The sequence below is a fragment of the Bufo gargarizans genome, chromosome 2, assembly GCF_014858855.1.
Source record: "Bufo gargarizans isolate SCDJY-AF-19 chromosome 2, ASM1485885v1, whole genome shotgun sequence".
Lineage (NCBI taxonomy): Eukaryota > Metazoa > Chordata > Amphibia > Anura > Bufonidae > Bufo > Bufo gargarizans.
In genome coordinates this window covers 142,794,991-142,819,377 of record NC_058081.1, presented here as the reverse complement: position 1 = coordinate 142,819,377, position 24,387 = coordinate 142,794,991, and the positions used below count along the sequence as shown (strand labels likewise).

Below are 24,387 nucleotides of genomic sequence, written 5' to 3'. Positions count from 1 at the left end.
CGTTTTTTTGTGGAACTGGCCTGGGGAAATGCTCACACTTTCTCCTCTTGCTTGCAGATTTCTTATTTGCTCAGTCTCCTCCTCACTGTGTCACTGTCAGTGAGAGAGAAGTGCACACTAAGGCCTCTTGCACACAAAAGTGTGCGCCCCGTGGCCGTGCTGCGTAGGGTTCCGTTCCGCACTATTCCGCATCTCCGGATTTGCCGACCCATTCAAGTGAATAAGTCCGCTTCCGTGATGCGGAATGCCCACAGCACGGCGCCCATGTTGTGCAGATCCGCAAATGTGGTCCGCAATACGGTCACGGAGCGCACACGTTTGTGTGAAAGAGGCCTAAGTGCAAGTGTCTGCCTGCCTTTCAGACTGTGGCACACAGATGCCTCCATCACTTGCTTCACACAGCCCAGCTCTGCAGAGCCAGAGAGCTCCAGGATGTGAGCGGGCAGGCAACAGGTGTAAGGAAGCCGTCCAGCAGAGAGAAGCTGCGAGCTAACAGGATGCGGGGCGTGACTGGAGAGGATGTGCTTTACTGCTGCAACTACACAGGATGCAAGTGGCAAGTTGTAATGCCATCCTGCCACTGCTGATACTTATGGGAACTGGAGCAAGAGGGGGTGGGGCAGGGGAATACAATGGCAGCGCTTCCTTGGGCAGAGAGAAGCCCTCATAAAGACTCCTTTACTGCATAGATCAGGGGCCCACTGAGGGATTCACCAGCTCCCCGGTGGGCCAGTCCGAGCCTGGTTTTAGATCACCAGTGTTAAGTACAATAATTCCACAAAATGTAATTGTACTAAATGAAGGCCTGTTCTGAGATGCAGAAGCGTATTGAGCAAGATTGTGTGTGGGTTTTGTGGATAACCCATGCCTTGCAGGATAACCGGCTGAACTGGATGGACAGACATCTTTTTTTTAACCTTATAAACTATGTTACTAGGGTGAGGCATTGACTTACATGGTAGTCATCTATAGGTGGTTCCTGAGAGACTGTCTTCCTTTTGGAGGACAGCCATTTTCTATACTTTTCCCTATGTGCATTGCCCTAATGTTTCCCTAGGAGAACTTTTGCCAAGGAGAATGACTGGTGTTTGTTAGTTTTTTTTAGTTTTTGTAGGGTTTTTTCATACATGTTGCATTTTTTTAGTGGCATTTTTGAGTGTGTTTTTTGTACCAATACTGCTCTGCAGAGTCATTGTCATTACCGGGGGAAACATACTTTCCTACTTAAAGGGTTTTCCCAGATTCCTCTTGATAGTTCATCAGTATCTGATTGGTGGGGGTCCGACACCCGAGATCCCCGCCGATCAGCTGTTGAGAAGGCAGCGGTGTTCTACATCGTATAGCGGCTGTGCTTGGTATTGCAGCTCAGCTCTATTCACTTCTATGTGGCTGGGCTGCTCCTAGGCCACGTGACCAATGAACACGTCGTCACATGGCCTAGGAAAAGCAGAGAGAAGGCAGCGGCACTACTGCGAGTGCCGCTGCCTTTTCAAACAGCTGATTGGTGGGCAGGGCCGGCTCTATCATAAGGCAGCCCAAGCGGCTGCTTGAGGGCGCAGAGAAGGGGGGGGGCGGCGCCGGAGCGGAAAACAATTAACTGAGCCGTCCGCCCCCAGCCCTCACTGTCTGTCACAGAGCGGCATGCAGCTGACAGGCTGAGGCAGCAGCCGCAGCAACACACACTCTGAGCTACGAGACCCTGGTGTATTTAAATCTCATTTAGTATGTCTTTCAGCTGCCCCAGCACACTGTGTATGCATGTAGCAGAGCTGGGTGTGTTGGGCAACTGTCATGTGTATGGTTGTACACTAGGTATCAAAGTCAAGGGTGCAGAGTATCAAAGTCATAAATATTTAAATATATATATATTTTTTTTTTTTTTTAAGCAGCTGGCTATACAGCTCTCATAGCTGTGTGGTTAAGTGCTTTGCTTCTGATACAGAAGGTCATGGGTTCGAATCCCATCATAAACTTTTCTGAAAGACACCAAATCTTCAACACTAGAGGCTCGTGGGAACACAGGAAGAGGAAGAGGCCTGCATCGCATCTCTGACATGGAGGTAAGTATGAAAGTGTTTTTTTATTTTTTTATACCGGACTGTTACTTTACTGCCACGGGGTAGGGAGGTAGGGTTTGCTATGGGCGCCATAATACTGGCACATGGAGGGGGGAGGAGAGAGGCACTTGATACTGGCACATTAGGGGGCAGGGGGAGAGGATGGCACTATAATATTAGCACATGGAGAGGGGCAAGAAATGGACATGAATCATGAGGGGCAGAAATGTGAAATGATGGGGGGCAAGAAATGGACATGAATCATGAGGGGCAGAAATGTGAAATGATGGGGGGCCAAAATGTAGATTCGCTTGTGTTGACAAAAATCCTTGCACCGGCCCTGGTGGGGTTCCTGGGTGTCAGACCCCCCCACGATCAAATACTGATGACCTATACAGTAAAAAAAATAAAAAATCTTGGAAAACCTCTTTAAAAAAAGTCGTTAAACTATATGGGCAAAACCCCCTTAATAAACGCTGACTAACTCAGGTGTTTTTGAGGCATTTGAGGCAAAGAAAACTAAATGCAAACCTATGGGCCTTAGTTGCCCACAGCAACCAATCAGACCTCAGCTTTACATTTTTCAGAGCCCTTTAGGTAATTAAGGCTGAGCTCTGATTGGGCAACTAAGGGGGAGTTCACATCACTTAATTTTCCATTGTGATCTGAAAATAAATTGATCCTATACATCAGTTATGCATATTTGGCATCTGTTTGAGTCATTTCCATCAGAGATCCGTTATTTCTGATGGATCAAAATAACAGTGATGTGAACTCCCCCTGAGATAGTTGTACTGTTAGTTTTGATAAATGAGGCCCTATGTGCTGCATCCTCACAGTAGTGTTTATGAGAGTCGGCAGAATGGTAGAATGAACACAAACGGGCTTAAACCTCAATGCTCAATAAAGAAACAAATGGACAAAGAAATGCAGTTTTATTTTGCTTGGTAAAGGCTATGGTCCGTAAGTGCTATGTACTGCCTGGCCCCATTTTGGTCATGTCCACACCAACAGCATAGTGCATGAATTCTTTCTTGTGTTCCAGGATTAGGCCTTTTATATACTGCGCAATCCTTCCCAATAAATCATTACACCGTACAGTGATTTCTACATTTTTACGTATCCCAAGTGGTTTCTTTCTGCTTTGCACTTATTCAAGCTTGATCTTGGCATGTCAACTGGCCACCAAAAAAGCGGACACGTCTTATGTTGTACATCCTATAGTGCTGCGTCCTCCTTAAGGCAGTGTGTGGTGCACCAAGGCTATTTACTATAGTATCTATCATACAGTAGGTGGATGGCACTTTTGTTTCCCTCCGTAATTTGCTTGTTTTGCTGAGAAGTCCTTTTCCAGATCCACTGTGCTGATAGACTGCCCGTCGTCTCATGGTACGGATCCGATGTAAAGACGTCTGGCTAAGGCCTCATGCACACGACAGTTTTTTTTTCACGGCCCGCAAAAACGGGGTCCGTGGGTCCGTGATCCGTGACCGTTTTTTCGTCCGTGGGTCTTCCTTGATTTTTGGAGGATCCACGGACATGAAAAAAAAGTCATTTTGGTGTCCGCCTGGCCGTGCGGAGCCAAACGGATCCGTCCTGAATTACAATGCAAGTCAATGGGGACGGATCCGTTTGATGTTGACACAATATGGTGCCATTTCAAACGGATCCGTCCCCATTGACTTTCAATGTAAAGTCTGGAGTTCTGTTATACCATCGGATTGGAGTTTTCTCCAATCCGATGGTATATTTTAACTTGTAGCGTCCCCATCACCATGGGAACGCCTCTATGTTAGAATATACTGTCGGATATGAGCTACATCGTGAAACTCATTTCCGACAGTATATTCTAACACAGAGGCGTTCCCATGGTGATGGAGACGCTTCAGGTTAGAATATACAAAAAAACTGTGTACATGACTGCCCCCTGCTGCCTGGCCGGTGCTGCCCGGCAGCTGGGGGCAGACCCCCCCCTGTTTTTAACTCATTGGTGGCCAGTGGGCCCCCCCTCCCCTGTTGTTAACTCGTTGGTGGCCAGTGTGCGCACCCCCCTCCCTCCCTCCCTCTCTCCCTCTATTGTTTTAATACATTGGGGCCAGTGTGCGCGCGCCCCCCAACCCCCCCTCCCTCCCTCTCTTGTTTTAATACATTGGGGCCAGTGTGCGCGCGCCCCCCCAACCCCCCTCCCTCCCTCTATTGTTTTAATACATTGGGGCCAGTGTGCGCACCCCCCCACCCCCCTCCCTCCCCCCATTGTAATCATCATCGGTGGCAGCGGAGTAGAAGATTTTCATACTTACCTGGCTGCTGGCTGCTGCGATGTCTGCGTCCGGCCGGGAGCTCCTCCTACTGGTAAGTGACAGCAATGCGCCGCACAGACCTGTCACTTACCAGTAGGAGGAGCTCCCGGCCGGACGCAGACATCGCAGCAGCCAGCAGCCAGGTAAGTATGAAAATCTTTTACTCCGCTGCCACCGATGATGATTACAATAGAGGGAGGGAGGGGGGGGGGGGGGTTGGGGGGGGTGCGCACACTGGCCCCAATGTATTAAAACAATAGAGGGAGGGAGGGGGGGTTGGGGGGGCGCGCGCACACTGGCCCCAATGTATTAAAACAATAGAGGGAGGGAGGGGGGGTTGGGGGGGCGCGCGCACACTGGCCCCAATGTATTAAAACAATAGAGGGAGGGAGGGGGGGTTGGGGGGCGCGCGCACACTGGCCCCAATGTATTAAAACAATAGAGGGAGGGAGGGAGGGGGGGTGCGCGCACTGTGCCACCAACAGTTAACAACAGGGGAGGGGGGGGGCCGCACAATGATATTCAAACTGGGGAGGGGGGGGGGTCTGCCCCCTGCTGCCTGGCAGCCCTGATCTCTTACAGGGGGATATGATGGGGTTAATTGTACTATCATATCCCCCTGTAAGAGATCGGGTGCTGCCAGGCAGCAGGGGGCAGTCTTGTACACAGTTTGTAGTGTATTCTAACTAGAAGCGTCCCATCACCATGGGAACGCCTCTGTGTTAGAATATACTGTCGGATCTGAGTTTTCACGAAGTGAAAACTCAGCTCTGAAAAAGCTTTTATGCAGACGGATCTTCGGATCCGTCTGTATGAAACTAACCTACGGCCACGGATCACGGACACGGATGCCAATCTTGTGTGCATCCGTGTTCTTTCACGGACCCATTGACTTGAATGGGTCCGTGAACCGTTGGCCGTGAAAAAAATAGGACAGGTCATATTTTTTTCACGGCCAGGAAACACGGCTCACGGATGCGGCTGCCAAACGGTGCATTTTCCGATTTTTCCACGGACCCATTGAAAGTCAATGGGTCCGTGAAAAAAAACGGAAAACGGCACAACGGCCACGGATGCACACAACGGTCGTGTGCATGAGGCCTAAGTTGGTGTATTCTTTTCATACTCCAGAATCAGGTGCTTTATGTGAGAGAGTTTGTGATGCAAGTATTCACAACGTATTTTCTCTTCCCTGTAGCTGGGATATGTCTGGGGGAAGAAACATTCATAGGTAAGTTTTAGTTCTTCAAGTACTTGCCAGGATACAAACAAGCAGATTTTAACTTGTACTCCCATAAAATACTGTGTATGAGGCCTCATGGACACTATCATATGTGTTTTGTGGTACTCAAAACATGGATACCAGCAAGTGCATGCCGCCATTTTTTTTAACTCCTGTAGAAATGCACTATTCTTATCCACAAAACGGGCAAGAATAGGACATGTTCTATCTTTTTTTGCGGAGCCAGTTTGGACATATGGCCACAATAAAATAAATGGATCCATAAAAAATGCTGATCGGATACGGACCGAAAATATAGTTGTGTGCATGAGGCCTAAATATTGCAGTCTATCCCTAACCCACCTTGGTATGTGAGGACAAAAGTGGTATAAGGGTCCATTTACTAGACTGTATTTATGGGTCCGTTACGCAATTTTGACAGCATGGCCGCAAAAGATGCAGACAGCTCATCATGTGCTGTCCGCATCCATACTTCCGTTCCTTGGCCCCGCAAAAAAGATAGAACATGTTCTTTCCCGCAATTGCGGACAAGAATAGGCATTTCTGTCACAGGGCTGGCAACATGTGGAACGCACATGGCCAGTATCAGTGTTTTGCTGATCTTCAATTTGCGGACCGCAAAACACATACGGTCGTGTAAATGTACTCTAAATATGTCAAAAATGAAGAAACTAAATCACAAACAGAAAAAAATTCCACCAATCACTTTTATCACCTGTCCACAGGATAATACCTTAGGCCTCATGCACACGACCGTTGTGTGTTTTGAGGTCCACAAACCGCGGAGCCGCAAAACACGGATGGCGTCCGTGTGCCTTTCTGCAATTTGCGGAACAGCACGGAAAGCCATTAATATAACTGCCTATTCTTGTCCACAAAACGCAGACAAGATTAGGACAGGTTATATATTTTTTACGGGGCCACAGAACGGAGCAACGGATGCGGACAGCACACAGAGTGCTGTCCGCATCTTTTGTGGCCCCACTGAAGTGAATGGGTCCGCACCTGAGCCGCCAAAACTGCGGCTCGGATGCGGACCAAAACAACGGCCGCGTGCATGAGGCCTAATATCTTATTCACACATCAGTGTTTGGTCACTGGTTTCCATCAGTGACCAAAAACCAGGATTGGAGCCTCCACAGACATAAGGTGTAAGGGAAAGATCTACACATGTTCTGTGTTCAGACCCAATCCCAGTTTTGGCTCAAAATCACTGATGGAAATCACTGACCAAACACTGATGTGTGAATAAGGCATAAGAGTTATCTGATTCTTGGGGCCACCACTGGTCACTACTCTAGTGATCTGTGTTGGTCCCAGCATGGATGTCCCCCCCCCAAAAAAATGTCACATTAAAAGGGTTGTCCCACAAAAAATATTCTATATTTTTTAAACCAGCACCTGGATCGGAATACTTTTGTAATTACAAATTTAGTATAGCCACTGTTATTCACTGAAATCTATCTGTATAGCGCCACCTGCTGTTTGTACTTTTTTTTATTTTATTCTCTGTTCAGTTCCCTGAGGTTTCCATACATGCTCAGTTCCATTCTCCACTGCCGCCAGGTGCAGCAGAAGGGATATGTCCCAGAGAAAGTGCACGCCCCCTGAGCTGTCAGCTTGATATAAATCTAGCAGAACAATGAATGAGGAGATCTCTGGATCCATGTGAGGTACAGGGCTGGTTCTAGCTTTGTTAGAAAGACACTGTCATGTCCTATATGATGATATAACATTTAGCATTAAGCTTGAAACTAGTAGTTGTATGTATTTGTCAGAAACTATTTTGATTTCTATGAATAAAGGGGGTCTTGCCAATTTTTGGCGTACACAATCTGTGACCTCTCCTCGCTCATCCCCTAAAAAAGGGGGCTTGGCATGGGCAGGGTAGAGGGTGGGCCGTCAGGCCCATCTTATTAATCATTTTCTACGTCAGCAAGCTGGCCTAGGTTTGGACCGGTGGTGGAGGCACCAAAGTTAAGTAGACCCCGGCAGCTCTATATAACTTGGGCAGGATCCACCTCCAGCGCAGGGGTATTAACACTGGCTACTTTACGCCTTGCTGTGCTGCAACAGGCAGCAAAGTAACCCATTAATGCACTGCCCTGGAAAGATGCTGTCTGCTGGCCCTGGCCAGTACCAAAATAAGGCAGACTGTCAAGCGAATCTGTAAGTATAAGTACCTTCTTGAACTTCTTATATTCTGATAGAATTTTATTTTCAACCACCTGAAAGAGAAGGTTATGATATTTTAGAGTGTTTTTCTATGAACAGATATACACAACAATAAATGAAGCAATGCATCGAATATTCCTGGGCAGCGAAAGATGTGTCTGTCCATAGACCAGACAAGAATGCAGATAGTCAGACTGATGGACGCGACATTGGTGGATGTTGGATTTCCTAAGAGAGTTGCTTCGTGTGATCAGGTTTCACAGCGGGAATCCATGAGTTATTAGGTATAGTGACATCTTTCTTCTGCAGTCAAGTTAAGATTAGTTGTTCTGCGGTTGTCTCACTTCAGCAAGTGGCCTTCATCATGTAGAGAAAGTTAATACAAGGCACTTACTAATGTATTGTGATTGTCCATATTGTCCTTTGCTGGCTTGATCCATTTGCCATTGCATTGTACACTTTATATCCAGGGGTTACGACCACCCTGCAATCAGGTGGCAGTGGTGGCACACTATATAGGCAAAAAGTGCAGGCCTCTCTAGTGGCCAGGACCGTAGGACTGCACATAGGCATGCATCCCCAGCAACTCCCGCCCCGACCACCTCATATCTGGTTGTAATCTCTGGAAACGAGCAGTGTATAATGTGATAGAAAAATGAATCCAGCCAGTAAAGGAGGTAATATGGACATTTCTAATACATTAGTAAAGTGCCTTGTATTAACTTTCTCTACATGATAATGCTATTTGCTGAAGTGAGAAAACCCCTTTAAAGGGAACCTGTCAGCAGCAGAAACAACCCCCAACCGCCAGCAGTACCTTCAAGTAGCCGGCAGTGTGTTTGTAATGATGATTTTCTTCCTGCAGTCAGATGCGGTAAAAGCAGTAAAAAACGCTCTTTTATCCCCTGGGTGCGCTATTTTCCAGTCAGGCTTGAAGTCACGGTAACCGCTCCCCCTTCCCTGCCCCTTCTCCTGTGACTGACAGCCGGCTGTTCGGCAAAGCCAGCCAGATGTCAAGCGAAGGGGCGGGGAAGGGGGCGCGGTTACCGTGACTTCAAGCCTGACTGGAAAATAGCGCACCCAGGGGATAAAAGAGCGTTTTTTACTGCTTTTACCGCATCTGACTGCAGGAAGAAAATCATCATTAGAAACACACTGCCGGCTACTTGAAGGTACTGCTGGCGGTTTGGCGTGGCTTTTGCCGCTGACAGGTTCCCTTTAAGGTGGGTTGATGAGTCCCAGAATACTGTTTTAATATATGCATTGCTACGGTCAATACTGTGCTCCTCTACCTTGCCTGCTGTAAAGACTACACCCACATTTCCAAGCTTTCTCTTTAGGGTACAACCACACGGTCAGGTTTCTACATGCAGTTTTGTTAGCCAAAATCAGAAGTGGATCATAAAAGATACGACTTCTCTTCTTTTTTTATTCACTTCTGGTTTTGGCTTCCAAAGCTGCATCAGAAAACCTGACCGTGTGGCTGTACCCCTACAGAGACTCTACCATTTCTGAGAGATTTAATTTCAAAATATGGCAGCATTGTGATTACAGCTCTGGGTTATAATACATACTGATTTTAGGATTAGGAAAGGATAAGTAAAGTACTGTTTATTAGGTTGCTTTCACACCTAGCGGGGATTTATCATATCTGGCACGCACCATGTTTGCGCAAACATTTAGCAACTTTTTACACTGCTCTCACCACCGCCATTTGGAAAGTGGGAGAGGTTACCCATGTTATTTAGGTGTTCACCAGATTTACCAACTGCACACAAAAAAACTGCACTGAGGTGGTGTAAAAAAAAAATACTGGAAAAGCATGTCTAAACAAAAGTGTTTTCACCAATGTTATCAAACAATGTGCAAGGTTTGACAAATTTGGTAGAAATTACGAGAGGTAGAATCTTATCTATGTACTTCCCCTCTCTTCAGGCTAATTTAACACGTGCGTGTTGAGTCTGGGAAACGCTCTTGGTGTGATAGCTGCATTTCCTGGACCAAACACTGCTCCTCTGACTGAACTCACAGCATCATAATGACTTATAATGCCATGAGCTCCTGCCTGACCATAGGTCTACTGCCCTGTACACATAATGCCGTGAGCTCCTGCCTGACCATAGGTCTACTGCCCTGTACACACATAATGCCATGAGCTCCTGCCTGACCATAGGTCTACTGCCCTGTACACATATAATGCCGTGAGCTCCTGCCTGACCATAGGTCTACTGCCCTGTACACATAATGCCGTGAGCTCCTGCCTGACCGCAGGTCTACTGCCCTGTACACACATAATGCCGTGAGCTCCTGCCTGACCATAGGTCTACTGCCCTGTACACACATAATGCCGTGAGCTCCTGCCTGACCATAGGTCTACTGCCCTGTACACACATAATGCCGTGAGCTCCTGCCTGACCATAGGTCTACTGCCCTGTACACACATAATGCCGTGAGCTCCTGCCTGACCATAGGTCTACTGCCCTGTACACACATAATGCCGTGAGCTCCTGCCTGACCATAGGTCTACTGCCCTGTACACACATAATGCCGTGAGCTCCTGACTGCAGGTCTACTGCCCTGTACACACATAATGCCGTGAGCTCCTGCCTGACCATAGGTCTACTGCCCTGTACACACATAATGCCGTGAGCTCCTGCCTGACCGTAGGTCTACTGCCCTGTACACACATAATACCATGAGTGCAGTACAAAAGACCTGCGGTCAGGCAGGAGCTCGCAGCATTATAAGTCATTATCAGGGGCATAGCTGAAGGCCCCCCCTTCCCTCAGTGCTTTGTGGCCAGGAGCAGGGGAGCACAAAGCCTTCGTTCTCCCTGAGGCAAAAATTTAAACAGCACTCCTCCCATGTCAAATTCTTGACCTAACCCCTTCCCTCCATGCACCTTCTATAATACTGGTGTCTTCTTATGTGGCCCAAGGGTCTTTGGGCCCCCTCAGGCTCCTGGGCCCGGTAGCGACTGCTACCTCTGCACCCCCTATAGCTACGCCCCTGGTCAGTATGATGCTGTGAGTACGGGTTGGAGGTGCAGTGATTGCTGTTCATACGGCTGCAGATCTTTTCCGTGTGGATTTGCACTCTGCATCAAGAAGAGACATGAATGGGGCTAATGTGCGGTTAGATCCGTAGCATTCCAAACTACAAATCCCTGGCAGAAATCTGAAGGTCAGACTATAGATTTTGCATCAAATACACGTAAAAAATATATACCATGTAAACATGCTCCCGTTACTAGCAGATGCATCAATTTATATGTAAAGAGTATCTGTCAGCAGGATTGACCCTTATTAAACCAGACAAACTACCTGGTAGAATTGGTCCTGCTGATTACATTTACGCCTCTCTATAGGTTTATTCTTTATGCAAGTGTGGGCGTCAGTGCACTGAGGGGCGGGGCTTAGCTCCTCTGTGCCCCTCAGCTTTTGAGTGTTGGCTCCGCCCCTCTATGCACTGAACCCCTCACTTGCATAACGAATAAAACGCTTTTTTCTGAGGAACACCGTAACCGATCTTTACAAGAAAGGTATCATTTTAATCAGCAGGATTAACTCCCAGGCATTATGTCTGGATTAATATGGTTGATCCTGCTGACGGGTGCTCTTTAGGGATACTATAACCCAAATAATTTCTCTAAAGGTTTCTCTTTTTTTCTGTGTTCATAAAAAAGCAAATAAGGCAACTATCACACCTGCACTTTTTCTTTTCCACTATTGAGATCCGTCATAGGATCTCAGTACGGGAGAAAAACGCTTCAGTTTTGTCACCATTCATTGTCAATGGGGACAAAGCTGAACTGAACATAATGCACCAGAATGCCTTCCGTTCCGTTTTTTTGCATTCCGATGATGTACACAAAAGCGTAGCAAGCAGCGTTTGAGTGTGTCATGGGATGAGGAACAAGACGGATCCGTCATGAAACATGATGTAAGTCTACGGTGCCGGATCAGTTTTCTCGGACAGAAAAAGAAAACGGATCCGCCCCCCATTGACTTACAATGGTTTCAGTGCCGGATCTGTCATGGCTATTTTAGAGACAATACAACCGGTTCCGTTCATAAAGGATCCATTCATTTGTATTATCCTAACGGAAGTGTTTTCACTGATCCATGACAGATCCAGCAAAAACACAGATAGCCTAAAAAAGTATTTTTGGTCATGATGTTAAATTTTGATAACTCAACCATTTGGGGCGAGACTGAAGGTGTCTATTAATACAATTTGCATAATTCGGACCACTTTATGTAAGATATTGCATCCCAACCTTGTGCTCCACTGTTCCTTGCCGATACTTCTTCATTCTAGAGCCAAGCTGCACGAACCTCTCCAGCACTTTAGCAATCTTGGCGTGCAGCTCGAGATATTCTGTGTAATCAGAGGCAAAGTCGTCTTCGTACAATTTCCGCTGATCTTGTGATGTAATTGTGGTGTATTTACTGCACATTACAAAAAAGAGGAAATTTAGCCTATTATATATAGTTATCAAGTAATGTTTCCATTTTAATAAGTCTGTTCTTTTTTATGAACAATTCTCCTGATTTTCCATACATAACACAGATAAAAGAACATGTAGGGTGTGTCACCCAAACTGTCCACTAGGTGGAAACTTTGTCCTGATATTCTAGAACTAGGTGCCGCAGTTCACACTCGGGGAGGTCATGTTCAGCACTGTGGCTGTATCTAGGAAGCTATGCAGGGTCAGACTGGCCCAGCAGAGTACCAGAGGATCCTCTGGTGGGCACAATCTCTGATAGTAATGGGGCCTAATAAAACAAGGCCCTTAAGACCATATATATATATATATATATATATATATATATATATATATATATATATATATATATATATATATATATATATATATATATACATACACACACATACATACACATACACAGAGGGTGGGCCCTCAGATCATTTCGACTGGTGGCCCAAGGGACTTCAGTCTGATGCTATGCCTAATACCCTGAGTTCCAAATTATTATGCAAATTGGATTTAAAGGGGTGTTCCCATCTCAGACAATAGGGGCATATCGCTAGAATATGCCTCCATTGTCTGATAGGTGCAGGTCCCACCTCTGGGACCCGCACCTGCAACGAGAACGAAGCGGGGAGAGTTGTGGATAGAGGACCCCGGATTTCCCAGGGTCCGTCCACAACCAAGCGCTGCTCCCATAGAAGTGAACGGGAGTGCACCGCGCACGCGCAGCCCCTGCTCCCATTCATTTCTATGGGGCAAACGGAATCAGCTATTTTCGCTGGCCCCATAAAAATGAATGGAGGGCAGCTGCACATGCGGAGAAAACCCTCCGTTCACACTGTATGGGACCCTCACCTATCAGACAATCGGGGGATATCCTAGCGATATGCCTCCATTGTCTGAGATGGCAAAGCCCCTTTAAGTGTCAAATATGTAATTTTATGTTTTTCAATTAAACTCATGGATGGTATTGTGTCTCAGGGCTCTTTGGATCACTGAAATCAATCTCAAAGAGAAACTACTTAAGAAGGACGTTGCACATTATTATGCAGACCACAGGTTTCAAGCAATATGGGAAAGAAAAATAACCTCTCAGCTGCCAAAAAGCATCAAATAGTGCAATGTCTTGGACAAGGTATGAAAACATTAGCTATTTCATGAAAGCGTAAGCATCATCGTACTGTGAAGAGATTTGTGGCTGATTCACAGCACAGACGAGATCGTGCAGATAAAGGCGTAACGATATACGTTTCTGTCAGACAAATTCATCGGATTTAGACAGCAGCTACTAAAATGCCATTACAAAGCAGAAACAGGTTTTTTAAGCTGCTGGTGCCTCTAGAGTCCCGCGAACCTCAAGGTGTAGGAATACAGTAGGATCCTCCAGAGGCTTGCAGTGCATAAACCTACTATTCGGCCACCCCTAACCAGTGCTCACAAGCAGAAATATTGCCGTTGACCCAGACACACAGGAAGACTAATTTTCAAACAGTCTTGTTTACCGATGAGCGCTGTGTAGTCTTGAGCGAACCCGAACTGTAAAGCTGCCGTAAAAGTTTGGGTTCGACTTCAGTGTTCAGGTATTTAATAAAGCTTTTAAGCTGAGGGCACTTAGAAGCCATCACAGCCATGCCTAGTAATGGCATGGCTGTGATTGGCCGGTGCATCATGTGACCCAGCCTCTATATAAGCTGGATCATGTGTAGCACCGCCCATCAGCTCTGAGTAGTGCAGGGACAGGAAGCAGGCAGCTGAAGTGAGCGAGAGTGTTAGGAATCTGGCTATTTGTTTTGTGGGGGACCTATCATGATTGTTTGTGGGTGCGATACACCAGCTTTGCACGTCTGACACAGAAATATAATAAATCTGGCAGTTAATTCTGTGGGTAACCTATAGCGATTTTTTGTGCACCATTTTTGTAACCCTGCCACAAAAATATAATAGTTAATCCGTCTGTTAGTTTAGCCGGTAGCATATACCCATTTTTGGTGTGAGATACACGTGCACTGCATATGTACAGGGAAATTAATATAGTTATGTAAGAGGCAGCCCTGATCATCCAGCAACATTTCCAACAGATATATATATAGCAGACTGTCATGTTTCCCTCCAGCCACCAGAGGCCACTGTGGCTGAGTAGGACAGTGTGAGGAGTTGTTTCCAGAGGACAAGGAGTTAAGTGTTTTTCCCGGGCTGAGCAGAGAGCCTGGGGTGAAGGTGTCTGAGTACACAGGAAGAAGGACGCTGTGCACTGAGAGGGAGATCCACAGGGAAGATTAGAGTGATTGCTCCCTGCCTGCTGACACAGTATCTGGGACATTAGAGTGTGTTTGCTCTCTGACTGAGCTGATGTGTCCTGGTGTAGAAGAGAGACTGCTGTAGTGTGAGGCACTTACCAGTAACTGTGAGTGAATTCCAGGCCCTGCCTGATTACACGTCCAGAGCTGCTGATTATCTCTAACCAGAGTTACAGAGACTACAAAGAGAGGCCAGAGCTGAGCCACGCTGAAGCAAGCAACCAGATCGGGACCCAGACTGTACCTGCCTGCATGTGCGGACACCGAACTGTGAGTGCACTGATGCTAACCTGAGCTAGGGCATAGTGGAATAGGATTTAGTTTAGTGCACCGTAGAGGTGCACCCCGGGTAGTGGGGACAGATAGGACTACCTAGAAGAGAGTAGCCTGCTATTGTCTGTACTTGTGTTTGTGATTCATTTGTGTTCTTTATGCAAATTTACATTATCTTTATTGTGAATTCCCAAGCTGTTCATATTGTAAATCTGCTTCTCCGGCAGTTAGAGTTCTCTTTTAATAAAGCCGGTTTCTACTTCAGCCTCCTTGTCTGCTGCACTGTACTTGAGTCCTGCTCTACGGTCTCTTCCTCTGCTGACAGTTACAGTTAATCCGTCTGCTAGTTCGGTGGGTGATATATTCCCATTTTTGGTGTAAGATACACATGCACTTTATACGTGACAGGGAAATTAATATAATTAATCTAAACTGTTAGTTTGGCCGGTGACAAATACCCATTTTTGGTGTAAGACTCATGTGCACTGCATATGTGACAGGGAAATTAATATAGTAAATCTGACTGTTAGTTCAGTGGGTGACATATTCCCATTTTTGGTGTTAGGTACACCTGCACTGCATACGTGACAGGGAAATTAATATAGTTAATCTGTCTGTTAGTTCGGTGGGTCGTGGTGCTGCTGGTGGAGCTCCTGTTGCAGGGAGAGGACGTGGTCGATCTGTGCCAGCTACATGCACGTAGGCGACAGGACGTTCAGCATCATTTTGTAGGCCCGAATATCAGTGTACGAATGGTGAGGCCAAAACAAGTAGAGGCGGTAGTAGATTGGATGGCTGACAGCGCCTCCAGTTCCTTTACATTGTTTCCCACCCGTTCCCCTGCTGAAACCGCACTTGCAGCCCATGGCCATCAGTCTTTCAACTCACCCCCTTGCAAATCAGCCAAGTAGTCTGAGCCCCAAGTCATGCAGCTTTTTGATGACTCTGCTGGTGGGGTTTCCGTGGGCCATCCACCTAGCCCTGCCCCAGAAGTGGAAGAGATTGAGTGCATTGATGCCCAACCACTTATGTTTCAGGATGTGGTCATGGGAAGACCACCGCAGCATGTCTCTGATGATGATGACGAAACACAGGTGCCAACTGCTGCGACTTTCTGCAGTGTGCAGACCAGCAAGGAGGGCAGGGGTGAAGAGTGGGTGGAAGATGTGGAGGATGATGAAGTCCTAGACCCCACATGGAATCAAGGTCATGCAAATGACGTGTGCAGTTTGGAGAAAGAGGTGGTGGTCACACAGCAAAAGAGGAAGCAGGGTGCAAAAGCAGAATGGCCGAGCCCTAGCCAGTATCCTTGCTACTGCCCACGGCACCTAGGGACCGAGCACACCAAAGCCAGCTCCAAGGAGTTCCCTGGCGTGGCAGTTCTTCAGACAATGTGCTGACGACAAGACGCACATTGTGAAATCAGAGCCTGAAGCAAGGCATAAATGTTCTAAACCTGAGCACAACCTGCATGATCAGGCATCCAAATGCAAAGCACGAGCTGCAGTGGAGTACACACCTGAAAAAACAAAAAAGATCTCAGGCTCCTCTTGCTCCCTCTTCTGCTGCGGTCTCTGCCTCTTCCTCCCCCTCTGAAGTTACAGTGGCACCTGCCACCCGCAAACAGAGGATGTGGCAGCAACACCATCACAGTCACCCAGCATGTCCACACTGTCCCATGGAAACGTTCAGCTGTCCATCCCCCAAACACTGGGGAGAAAGAGGAAGTACCCCCCTACCCACCCGCGATCCCTGGCCCTCAATGCAAGCATTTTAAAATTCCTGGCCGTTGAAATGCTGTCATTCCGTCTGGTGGAGACAGACTTTTAAAAACCTTATGGCGGTGGCTGTCCCACAGTACGTGGTTCCCAGCCACCACTACTTTTCCAGGCAAGCCATCCCTGCCCTGCACAACCAAGTGGTGGACAAAATCAGGTGTGCACTGCGCAACGCGATCTGTGGCAAGGTCCACATAACTAACGATACGTGGACCAGTAAGCACAGGCAGGGGCGTTATATCTCCCTAACTGCACACTGGGTAAATGCAGTGACGGCTGGGCCTGAGGCGGATAGCAGTTTGGCGCATGTCCTACCAAGGATTGCAGTACATTTCTCATTGCCTCCTCTTCCTACTCTGCTTCCTCCTCTACCGCCTCCTCATCCGGTCAGCATAACACCTTCACCACCAACTTCAGCACAGCTAGGGGAAAACGACAGCAGGCAGTTTTGAAACTCATCTGTTTGGGGGAAAAACGCCACACCGCGCAGGAGCTGTGGACAGGCATGGAACAACAAACCGATAAAATTTTGGTGCTGCTGAGCCTCAAGCCTGGCCTGGTGGTGCGCGATAACGGGCGAAATCTCGTAGCAGCTCTGGGGGTAGCCAGTTTGAAGCACATCTCTTGCCTGGTGCATGTGCTGAATTTGGTGCTGCAGATGTTCTTGAAAAATTGTCCCGATATGTCAGAGCTGCTGCAGAAAGTGCAGGCTGTCTGTGCGCGCTTTTGGTGTTCTCACCCTGCTGCTGCTCGCCTGTCTGCGCTGCAGCGTAAATTTGGCCTTCCCGCTCACCGCCTCATATGTGACGTACCCACAAGGTGGAACTCCACCTTGCACATGCTGGCCAGACTGTGCGAGCAGCAGCAGGCGATAGTGGAGTTTCAGCTGCAGCACGCACGGGTGAATCGCACTGCGGAACAGCATCACTTCACCACCGAGTGTGCGGGACGCGTGTGTCGTGTTGCACGAGTACTACACCAACATGGCCAGTGCCGATGACGCAGTCCTCAGCGTTACTATTCTACTTCTATGTCTCCTTGAAAAAACACTTTGGGCGATGATGGAAGATGATGTGGCACAGGAGGAATAGGAGGAGGAAGAGGGATCATTTCCACGGTTATCAGGCAAGTCATTCACAAGTGGCTCGGAGGGAGGGTTCCTGCACCAACAGAGGGCAGGTACACAACTGTCCAGCCAGGACACAGTTCTGGAGGATGATGATGAGGAGGAACTGTGTTCACAGCAGGGTGGCACCCAAAGCAGCTTATGGGCATCAATGGAGCGTGGCTGGGAGGATACAGAGGACATAGGCGATACACCTCCCACAGAGGACAGCTTGTCGTTGCCTCTGGGCAGCCTGGCACACATGAGCGACTACATGCTGCAGTGCCTGCGCAACAACCACCGAGTTGCCCACATTCTAACCAGTGCTGATTACTGGGTGGCCACCCTGCCGATATGTGCGCATTTTCGGCGTTCTCACCCTGCTGCTGCTCGCCTGTCTGTGCTGCAGTGTAACTTCGGCCTTCCCGCTCACCGCCTCATATGCAACGTTCCCACAAGTTGGAACTCCACCTTGCACATGATGAGGAAGAGAAACCGTGTTCACAGCAGGGTGGCACCCAAAGCAGCTTATGGGCATCAATGGAGCGTAACTGGGGGGATACAGAGGACACAGACGATACGCCTCCCACAGAGAACAGTTTGTTGTTGCCTCTCGGTAGCCTGGCACACATGAGTGACTACCTGCTGCAGTGCCTGCACAACGACCGCTGAGTCGCCCACATTCTAACTAGTGCTGATTACTGGGTGGCCACCCTGCTGGATCCCTGCTACAAGGACAACATGGTGTCGTGAGCGTGATCGGAAGATGCACGAGTACAAGCGCACACTGGTAGACGCACTGCTGAAGGCATTCACACCTGGCAGCGGGACATAGTGGTCCTTTTTAGAACTGAAGCAGCGTTTCGGGCCAAAAGCATGCCCTTCATCAGGCTGGTTACGTGCTCATAGGGGTGAATGGCCGGCATTCACCCCTATGAGCACGTAACCAGCCTGATGAAGGGCATGCTTTTGGCCCGAAACGTTGCTTCAGTTCTAAAAAGGACCACTATGTCCGGCTAATAAAAATCATTAATCAATATCGGAGTGCTGTCTAAATACTTACCTGTTCCAAGAGGTGGAGCAAGGAGTGCTGTCTAAATACTTACCTGTTCCAAGAGGTGGAGCAACGCACCGAGACGCGCACCCAAAACCAGTCAGTACAAGATAGAGTCCCGTGATCAATACACAATCCACACCTGACAGCGGGGGCACAGTGGAAGCACAAGACGAAGGCAGAGGAAGAGGAGGAAGAAGTCGCCAACGCAGCTGGGGCACCGCCAGCACCTCAGAAGGGAGGGTTAGCGTGGCCGAAATGTGGAAAAGCTTTGTCAGCACAGTGACCAGCACCACCAGCTGATATAAAACGTCTTAGCAGAAGGCAGCATTTCAGTAACATGGTGGAACAGTATGTGTGCACATGCCTACATGTACTGACTGATAGGTCTGCCCCATTTAACTTCTGGGTCTCCAAATTGGGCACATGGCTGAGCTTGCCATTTAACAAGTGTATTGTCCGAACGTGTGTTTAGCACGGCAGGGGGGGTAATCACAGACAAGCGCAGCCGCCTGTCCACAGCCAACGTGGACAAGCTCACGTTCATTAAAATTAACCAGGCATTGATCCCAGAGGACTTGTCCAATCCCTTGTGCTGAGTAGACAAGTTCACCGGCCACACCCAGCCATTGTTATACTCCAGCGCACTTTCTCTTTGCATTCTCTTTTCTATTTCCCAATGTTTTGGGGTCTTCCCAAATTTATAAAAAAAATAAAGGATAAAAACAACAAAAAACCCCACCGCCGCTTCCACCTACACTGCCACACCCACTGCCTCCTCAACCTCCCACTACACTTTGACCTCCACCCCCTAGTTCAAGATTATTATTCTTTTTTTTTTTTTTTATTCTATGTTATTTTAAGTAATTTCCCTATCCACATTTGTTTGCAGGGCAACTGTCCTGCTTTTACCCCCATTTTGCTTCTTTTTGCAGCCCTCTAGCCTTTACTATGACTATTTTACAGCCATTTTAGTGCACCAAAGTTCAGGTCCCCATTGACTTCAATGAGTTTGAGTTCGGGTCAAGTTTGGGTCCCAAACCTGAAGTTCGGCCAAACCCGGCAAACCCGAACATCCACGGGTCTGCTCATCCCTAGTGCTGTGCAATCCTGGATGGTCCAGATAAATAGAGTAGTGGATGGCTGGATGAATGGCCACCAGGTCCCAACAAGGCTGCGAAGTCAGCAAAGAGGTGGCACAGTCATATTTCAAGCTGGAATCATGGGGAGAGAGCTTATAGGCCCCTTTAGGGTCCTTAGAGGCGTGAAAATGACCTTGGCAAAATATATAGTTTCTCACTGATCACTTTCTTCCATGGTAAAAATGAGAACCGTGCCTTCAGAGGCCAATTCATCTTCATGCAAGACCAGAGGTGCACCACCAATGAGGTGAGGCGATTGCCTCAGGCAGTACCAGGTAGGGGTAAAAGCGGGGCAGCAGAAGGGCCATGGGCAATAGAAACGCTCATCTCTACATATTCAACATCATCGATGTACTCAGGACAGCAATACAGTTGAATGCCGCGACGGGGCACGGGCATGATGTCTCCCTGGCCCACCGTTTCCTCTAATAGGCTTTAGTCCTAGTTCCTGTAGCCTATCAGAGTCCAGTGTCATCATTATCACACTGCCTGAGCCGGGCTACATAGAGCTCAGGGCAGAGACTAGAAGAGTTCTGTGTCTTGCACTGCATCGCTGACAGCAGAATGGAGGTAGGTATTTGAGTTTATTTTTATTTGGCAGCATGCTGTTGGGCAACAATAGGGTTGGAGTCATTATTTTGTAAGAGGTCTGTGGCGCTGTATTACCCTGTGTGTTTTGTAGCTCTCTGAATGTAATGTGCTAGGTGCACCCCTGTGCACGACAATGCACCATCATGCACCGAGTCATTGGCTGCTATGGGCATAAAAAGGAGAGAAACTCATGGTGTGGCCACCATCTTCTCCTGACCTAAACCCTATTGAGAAGCTTTGGAGTATCCTCAAGCAAAAGATCTATGAGGGTGGGAGGCAGTTCACATCAAAACAGCAGCTCTGGGAGGCTATTCTGACATCCTGCAAATAAATTCAAGCAGAAACTCTCAAAAAACTCAAAAGTTCAATGGATGCAAGAACTGTGAAAGTGGTATCAAAGAAGGGGACAAATGTTAACGTGTAACTTGGTCTGTTCAGATGTTTTTGATTGAAATAGCTTTTGATTTCAGCAAATTCAACAAATGACCATTTTCAGTTCTTTACAACCTATTAAATGTTTTGAAACGCTGTTGTGCATAATAATTTAGAACAGTTTGAGTTTTTAAATTTGTGAAAAAAATATTGTTATCATTGGGAGGTTTGTTCAATAATATTTATTTTATAGTCTAACGGTTGATGACTTGAAAATTATACTGACTGCCATTTAGGAAAATCAGAGAAAAATATAATTTGCATAATAATTTGGAACACAGTGTAATGTCACACTGCATATATAATAAGATAAGAATTTTTAAGAATTTTAAGCCTGCAGCTGTATTTCTTTTATTTGGCACACAGCATAGAAATGAGGATGCTAAGTACACTATGAAATGACTAACACATGTCAAGACTAATAAAAGAATGCAAAAAAAATACACACATTTAAGACTGGAATATAAATACAATATTCACTATACAAATGCTTACGGTTATAGCTATGCATGCCTCAATTCACACAAGTTTGGACAATACCATAATAATTAGAATACCAACTACAAATTGGCGTGGTATTAAAAAGCAGGAAGTGCTCAACCCCACATGCAGTGGTGCATCTATACCAGGGGGGCAGTACCAGTACGAGGGTTAGTAAGACCACAGAGTGCACCTGTCTTTGTTTTTGTTATATTATTCATACTGTTTATCACATCCACACATTTGCTATCCTGTGTAGGATGTCCATTGTGGTACTTGTGGTCCGCTGCAGGCATCCTCCACTGTATGCATTTTTGCTGGGGATCGTCATTAGCAGCGGACCACAAGTGCAGGATCTGCCCCCCCGGTATAGATGCGCCACTGCATGTGTGGTTGAGCACTTCCTGCTTTTTAATACCATGCCAATTTGTAGCTTGTTATTTGAATCTTTTGAAGGTGTAGAAACTCCTAGTCTGAATGTGCCTTTATTTCCATCCACAGGCAGCATTCTGGTGCACATGTGAGGCCCGGGCTATATCAGCCAGTCTTGGGTGCGGCTCAGAGCTCTCTGCCTCCTCCCATTGTATGCATGGTCACATGCTGGAGCTTACTGGGAGATTGCTTTGAGTCGGACCTTGCGCTCCTGTAATTCGCCCACTGGCTCCTGGTATTGCCCACATGGCCCAGGTAGGTTTAGCGTTAGGTCCCGAGCTACTTGAGAAACCTTGGCGCGGTGCTCGGGCTCAGACATGTCCTCATGTAGGACATGTTGGCTAATCTCTCCATTTTAACACCAGTTTGAGGGCTTAGTAAGACCGCAGAGTGCACCATGTGTTATTATTGGCACCGCCTCTTTGACTTGATAATTTATTAAACAAATTATTGGGGAATTTATCATTCGCAATGGTTTTGGTGTCAGTTTTAAGTCTAAGTCTAATTTATGATATTAATGAAATGGCGAACAGTAATAATATATTTGGCGCCAATGCAATGTGGTTGCCTGGCGTAGAGATGTGACTCTTGTGACACATCAATGAGACTTAAAGGGGTATTCTGGTGACATTACATTATCCCCCACATACAGGATAGGGGATAACTATAAGATTGGTGGGTGTGCTACCACTGGAACCACCACCAATCATGAGAATGGGGCCCCGTACCCCTGCAGCTCACCTTCTCCCTGGCTGTGATGCCCTCCGCTGTGATTGGACCGCGTTACAGCCAGGGAGAAGGAGATGCCCATTGAGAAACACAGTCATCCCCTCCTCCTTGTACTGATGGTATGGATTTACATACCAGACGGGAAACCAGTACGGGGGGCACAGCGGGGGAACGGAGCGCTGCACAGAAAACATAGTAAGCGCTGTAACAGCACTTCACTATGCCCTACACTACCCGCTAGTTATATGATAATGTCCGGACCGGTGAAATGTCCTCTTTAAATCCCAGCATACTCTGGGTGTAGCGTGTGACTGAAAAACACAGGAATTCCATGTTGTTTTTCACAAGACAAAAAACTATAAATAAAATCTAAGTGAGGAAGCGCTCTCGAAGAGTCACTCTGATTGGATAAGTACGCCTGCTATGTAGATTATCTCAAATTGTGACAGTACAAATGGCAGTAGAAATGCATTTGAAATGTAAATCAGGCTAAGAAACTGATGCAAATGCATTACCTCCATTAAGGCTCGAGTCCTAAATTACACTGCATCAAAAAAGTATCACTAAACACTGTGGTTGTGGTTTTTGTTGACTTTTGTTATTGCTGAGGTCTGTGGGTAGAAAAAGGCCAGACTGGATGTAGCTGTTTGACATTTACATGGAACTGCTTTTGTGTCACTGTCCTCCTATCTATCCGCTTCTTATTAGTTAATAGGGGAAATTAATCAAAACTGATGTAAAGGAAATCTGGCTTAGCCTAGCAACCATTCAGATTGATTCTTTCAAAGAAAATCCAAAACATTTAAGGTAGAAAAGGGTAGGTTTATGTCTCTGGCACATAACTCCGATAGTAAGTTATGGCAGAGAAACAGACTACCAGAGTTACCGTAACCGGCATAGCCGGATACCACTGGGCACAGCTGGTTCCTTATTGACTATAATGGGATTCTACGGCTTTCCAGCATAAATGACGACTTTTGGCTGAACTAATACTACTTTGTCAAATCAAAAGCCAGCATTTATGCCGAAAAAGCCGCTGGATCCCTTTATAGTCAATGGGGATCTGGCCGTGTGCAGTGGTATCCAGCTATGCCGGATACAGTAAACTCCGATAGTCTGCTCCTCTGCCGGAAAACAAACTACTGGAGGTTGTGCCAGAGATGTGAACATGGCCTGAATGAAAGCCCAAACCTACCGGTGTACTACTGGCCTCTATAGATCTTCACGATACATGACAATGCCCCATCTGGATGGCTTTTCAGCATGAAAGGAGTTAAACTTCTCTGGCTCTCCCTTGCGCCAAGAGAATTATCTTCTAATACCTACTGTACTTAACCTTGAAAATTACTTCTGTCACCAGCCAAGGGGGTCTCCTAGCAATGTTAACGAACAGAATCGGCAAGGGACATTATGCATGCTGTACGGAGGCTTTAACCACCGCAATATTTTACTTGGTCATTTTTTGTGGATACAGTATTGAAAATGAACATATTGTATTTTATTTTCAAACTTTTCATTAATCTTTATTACATCTATTAGGCCACCTGCACATGATGCGGATTACATGCGGATTTTCATGCGGAAACCCAGCTTCTTAATATAGCACTAGCAAGAAGAATCTTGTATCCCTTTCTTTTTTCCACAGCATGTCAATTAGTTATACGATTCCGCACCTTCTGTATAGCAGTTTTCCCCACAGACTTCAATGCTAACATGTAAATCTGCACCATGTGCAGGCGCCCTTATGCTGCACCACTGTGCATGTGTTTTGTCTACGTGAATGAATAATACCAGCTGCACATGT

At 46.9% G+C, this 24,387-nt stretch overlaps 1 protein-coding gene across 2 annotated transcripts in view; it reads right to left on the bottom strand.

Moving 5' to 3' along the window:
* Positions 1-2,975: 2,975 nt before the first annotated feature.
* Positions 2,976-24,387, bottom strand: part of ELL3 (elongation factor for RNA polymerase II 3) — a 118,998-nt gene continuing 97,586 nt past the window's right edge. For both annotated transcript variants that reach the window (XM_044283244.1, XM_044283243.1), the window contains 4 exons: positions 12,055-12,226; positions 7,784-7,828; positions 5,459-5,566; positions 2,976-3,473 (listed from right to left, as the gene is read on the bottom strand). In XM_044283244.1, the coding sequence (XP_044139179.1) occupies positions 5,459-5,566; positions 7,784-7,828; positions 12,055-12,226 (325 nt within the window). In that variant the 3' untranslated portion in view covers positions 2,976-3,473. The remainder of the gene's footprint in view (positions 3,474-5,458; positions 5,567-7,783; positions 7,829-12,054; positions 12,227-24,387) is intronic.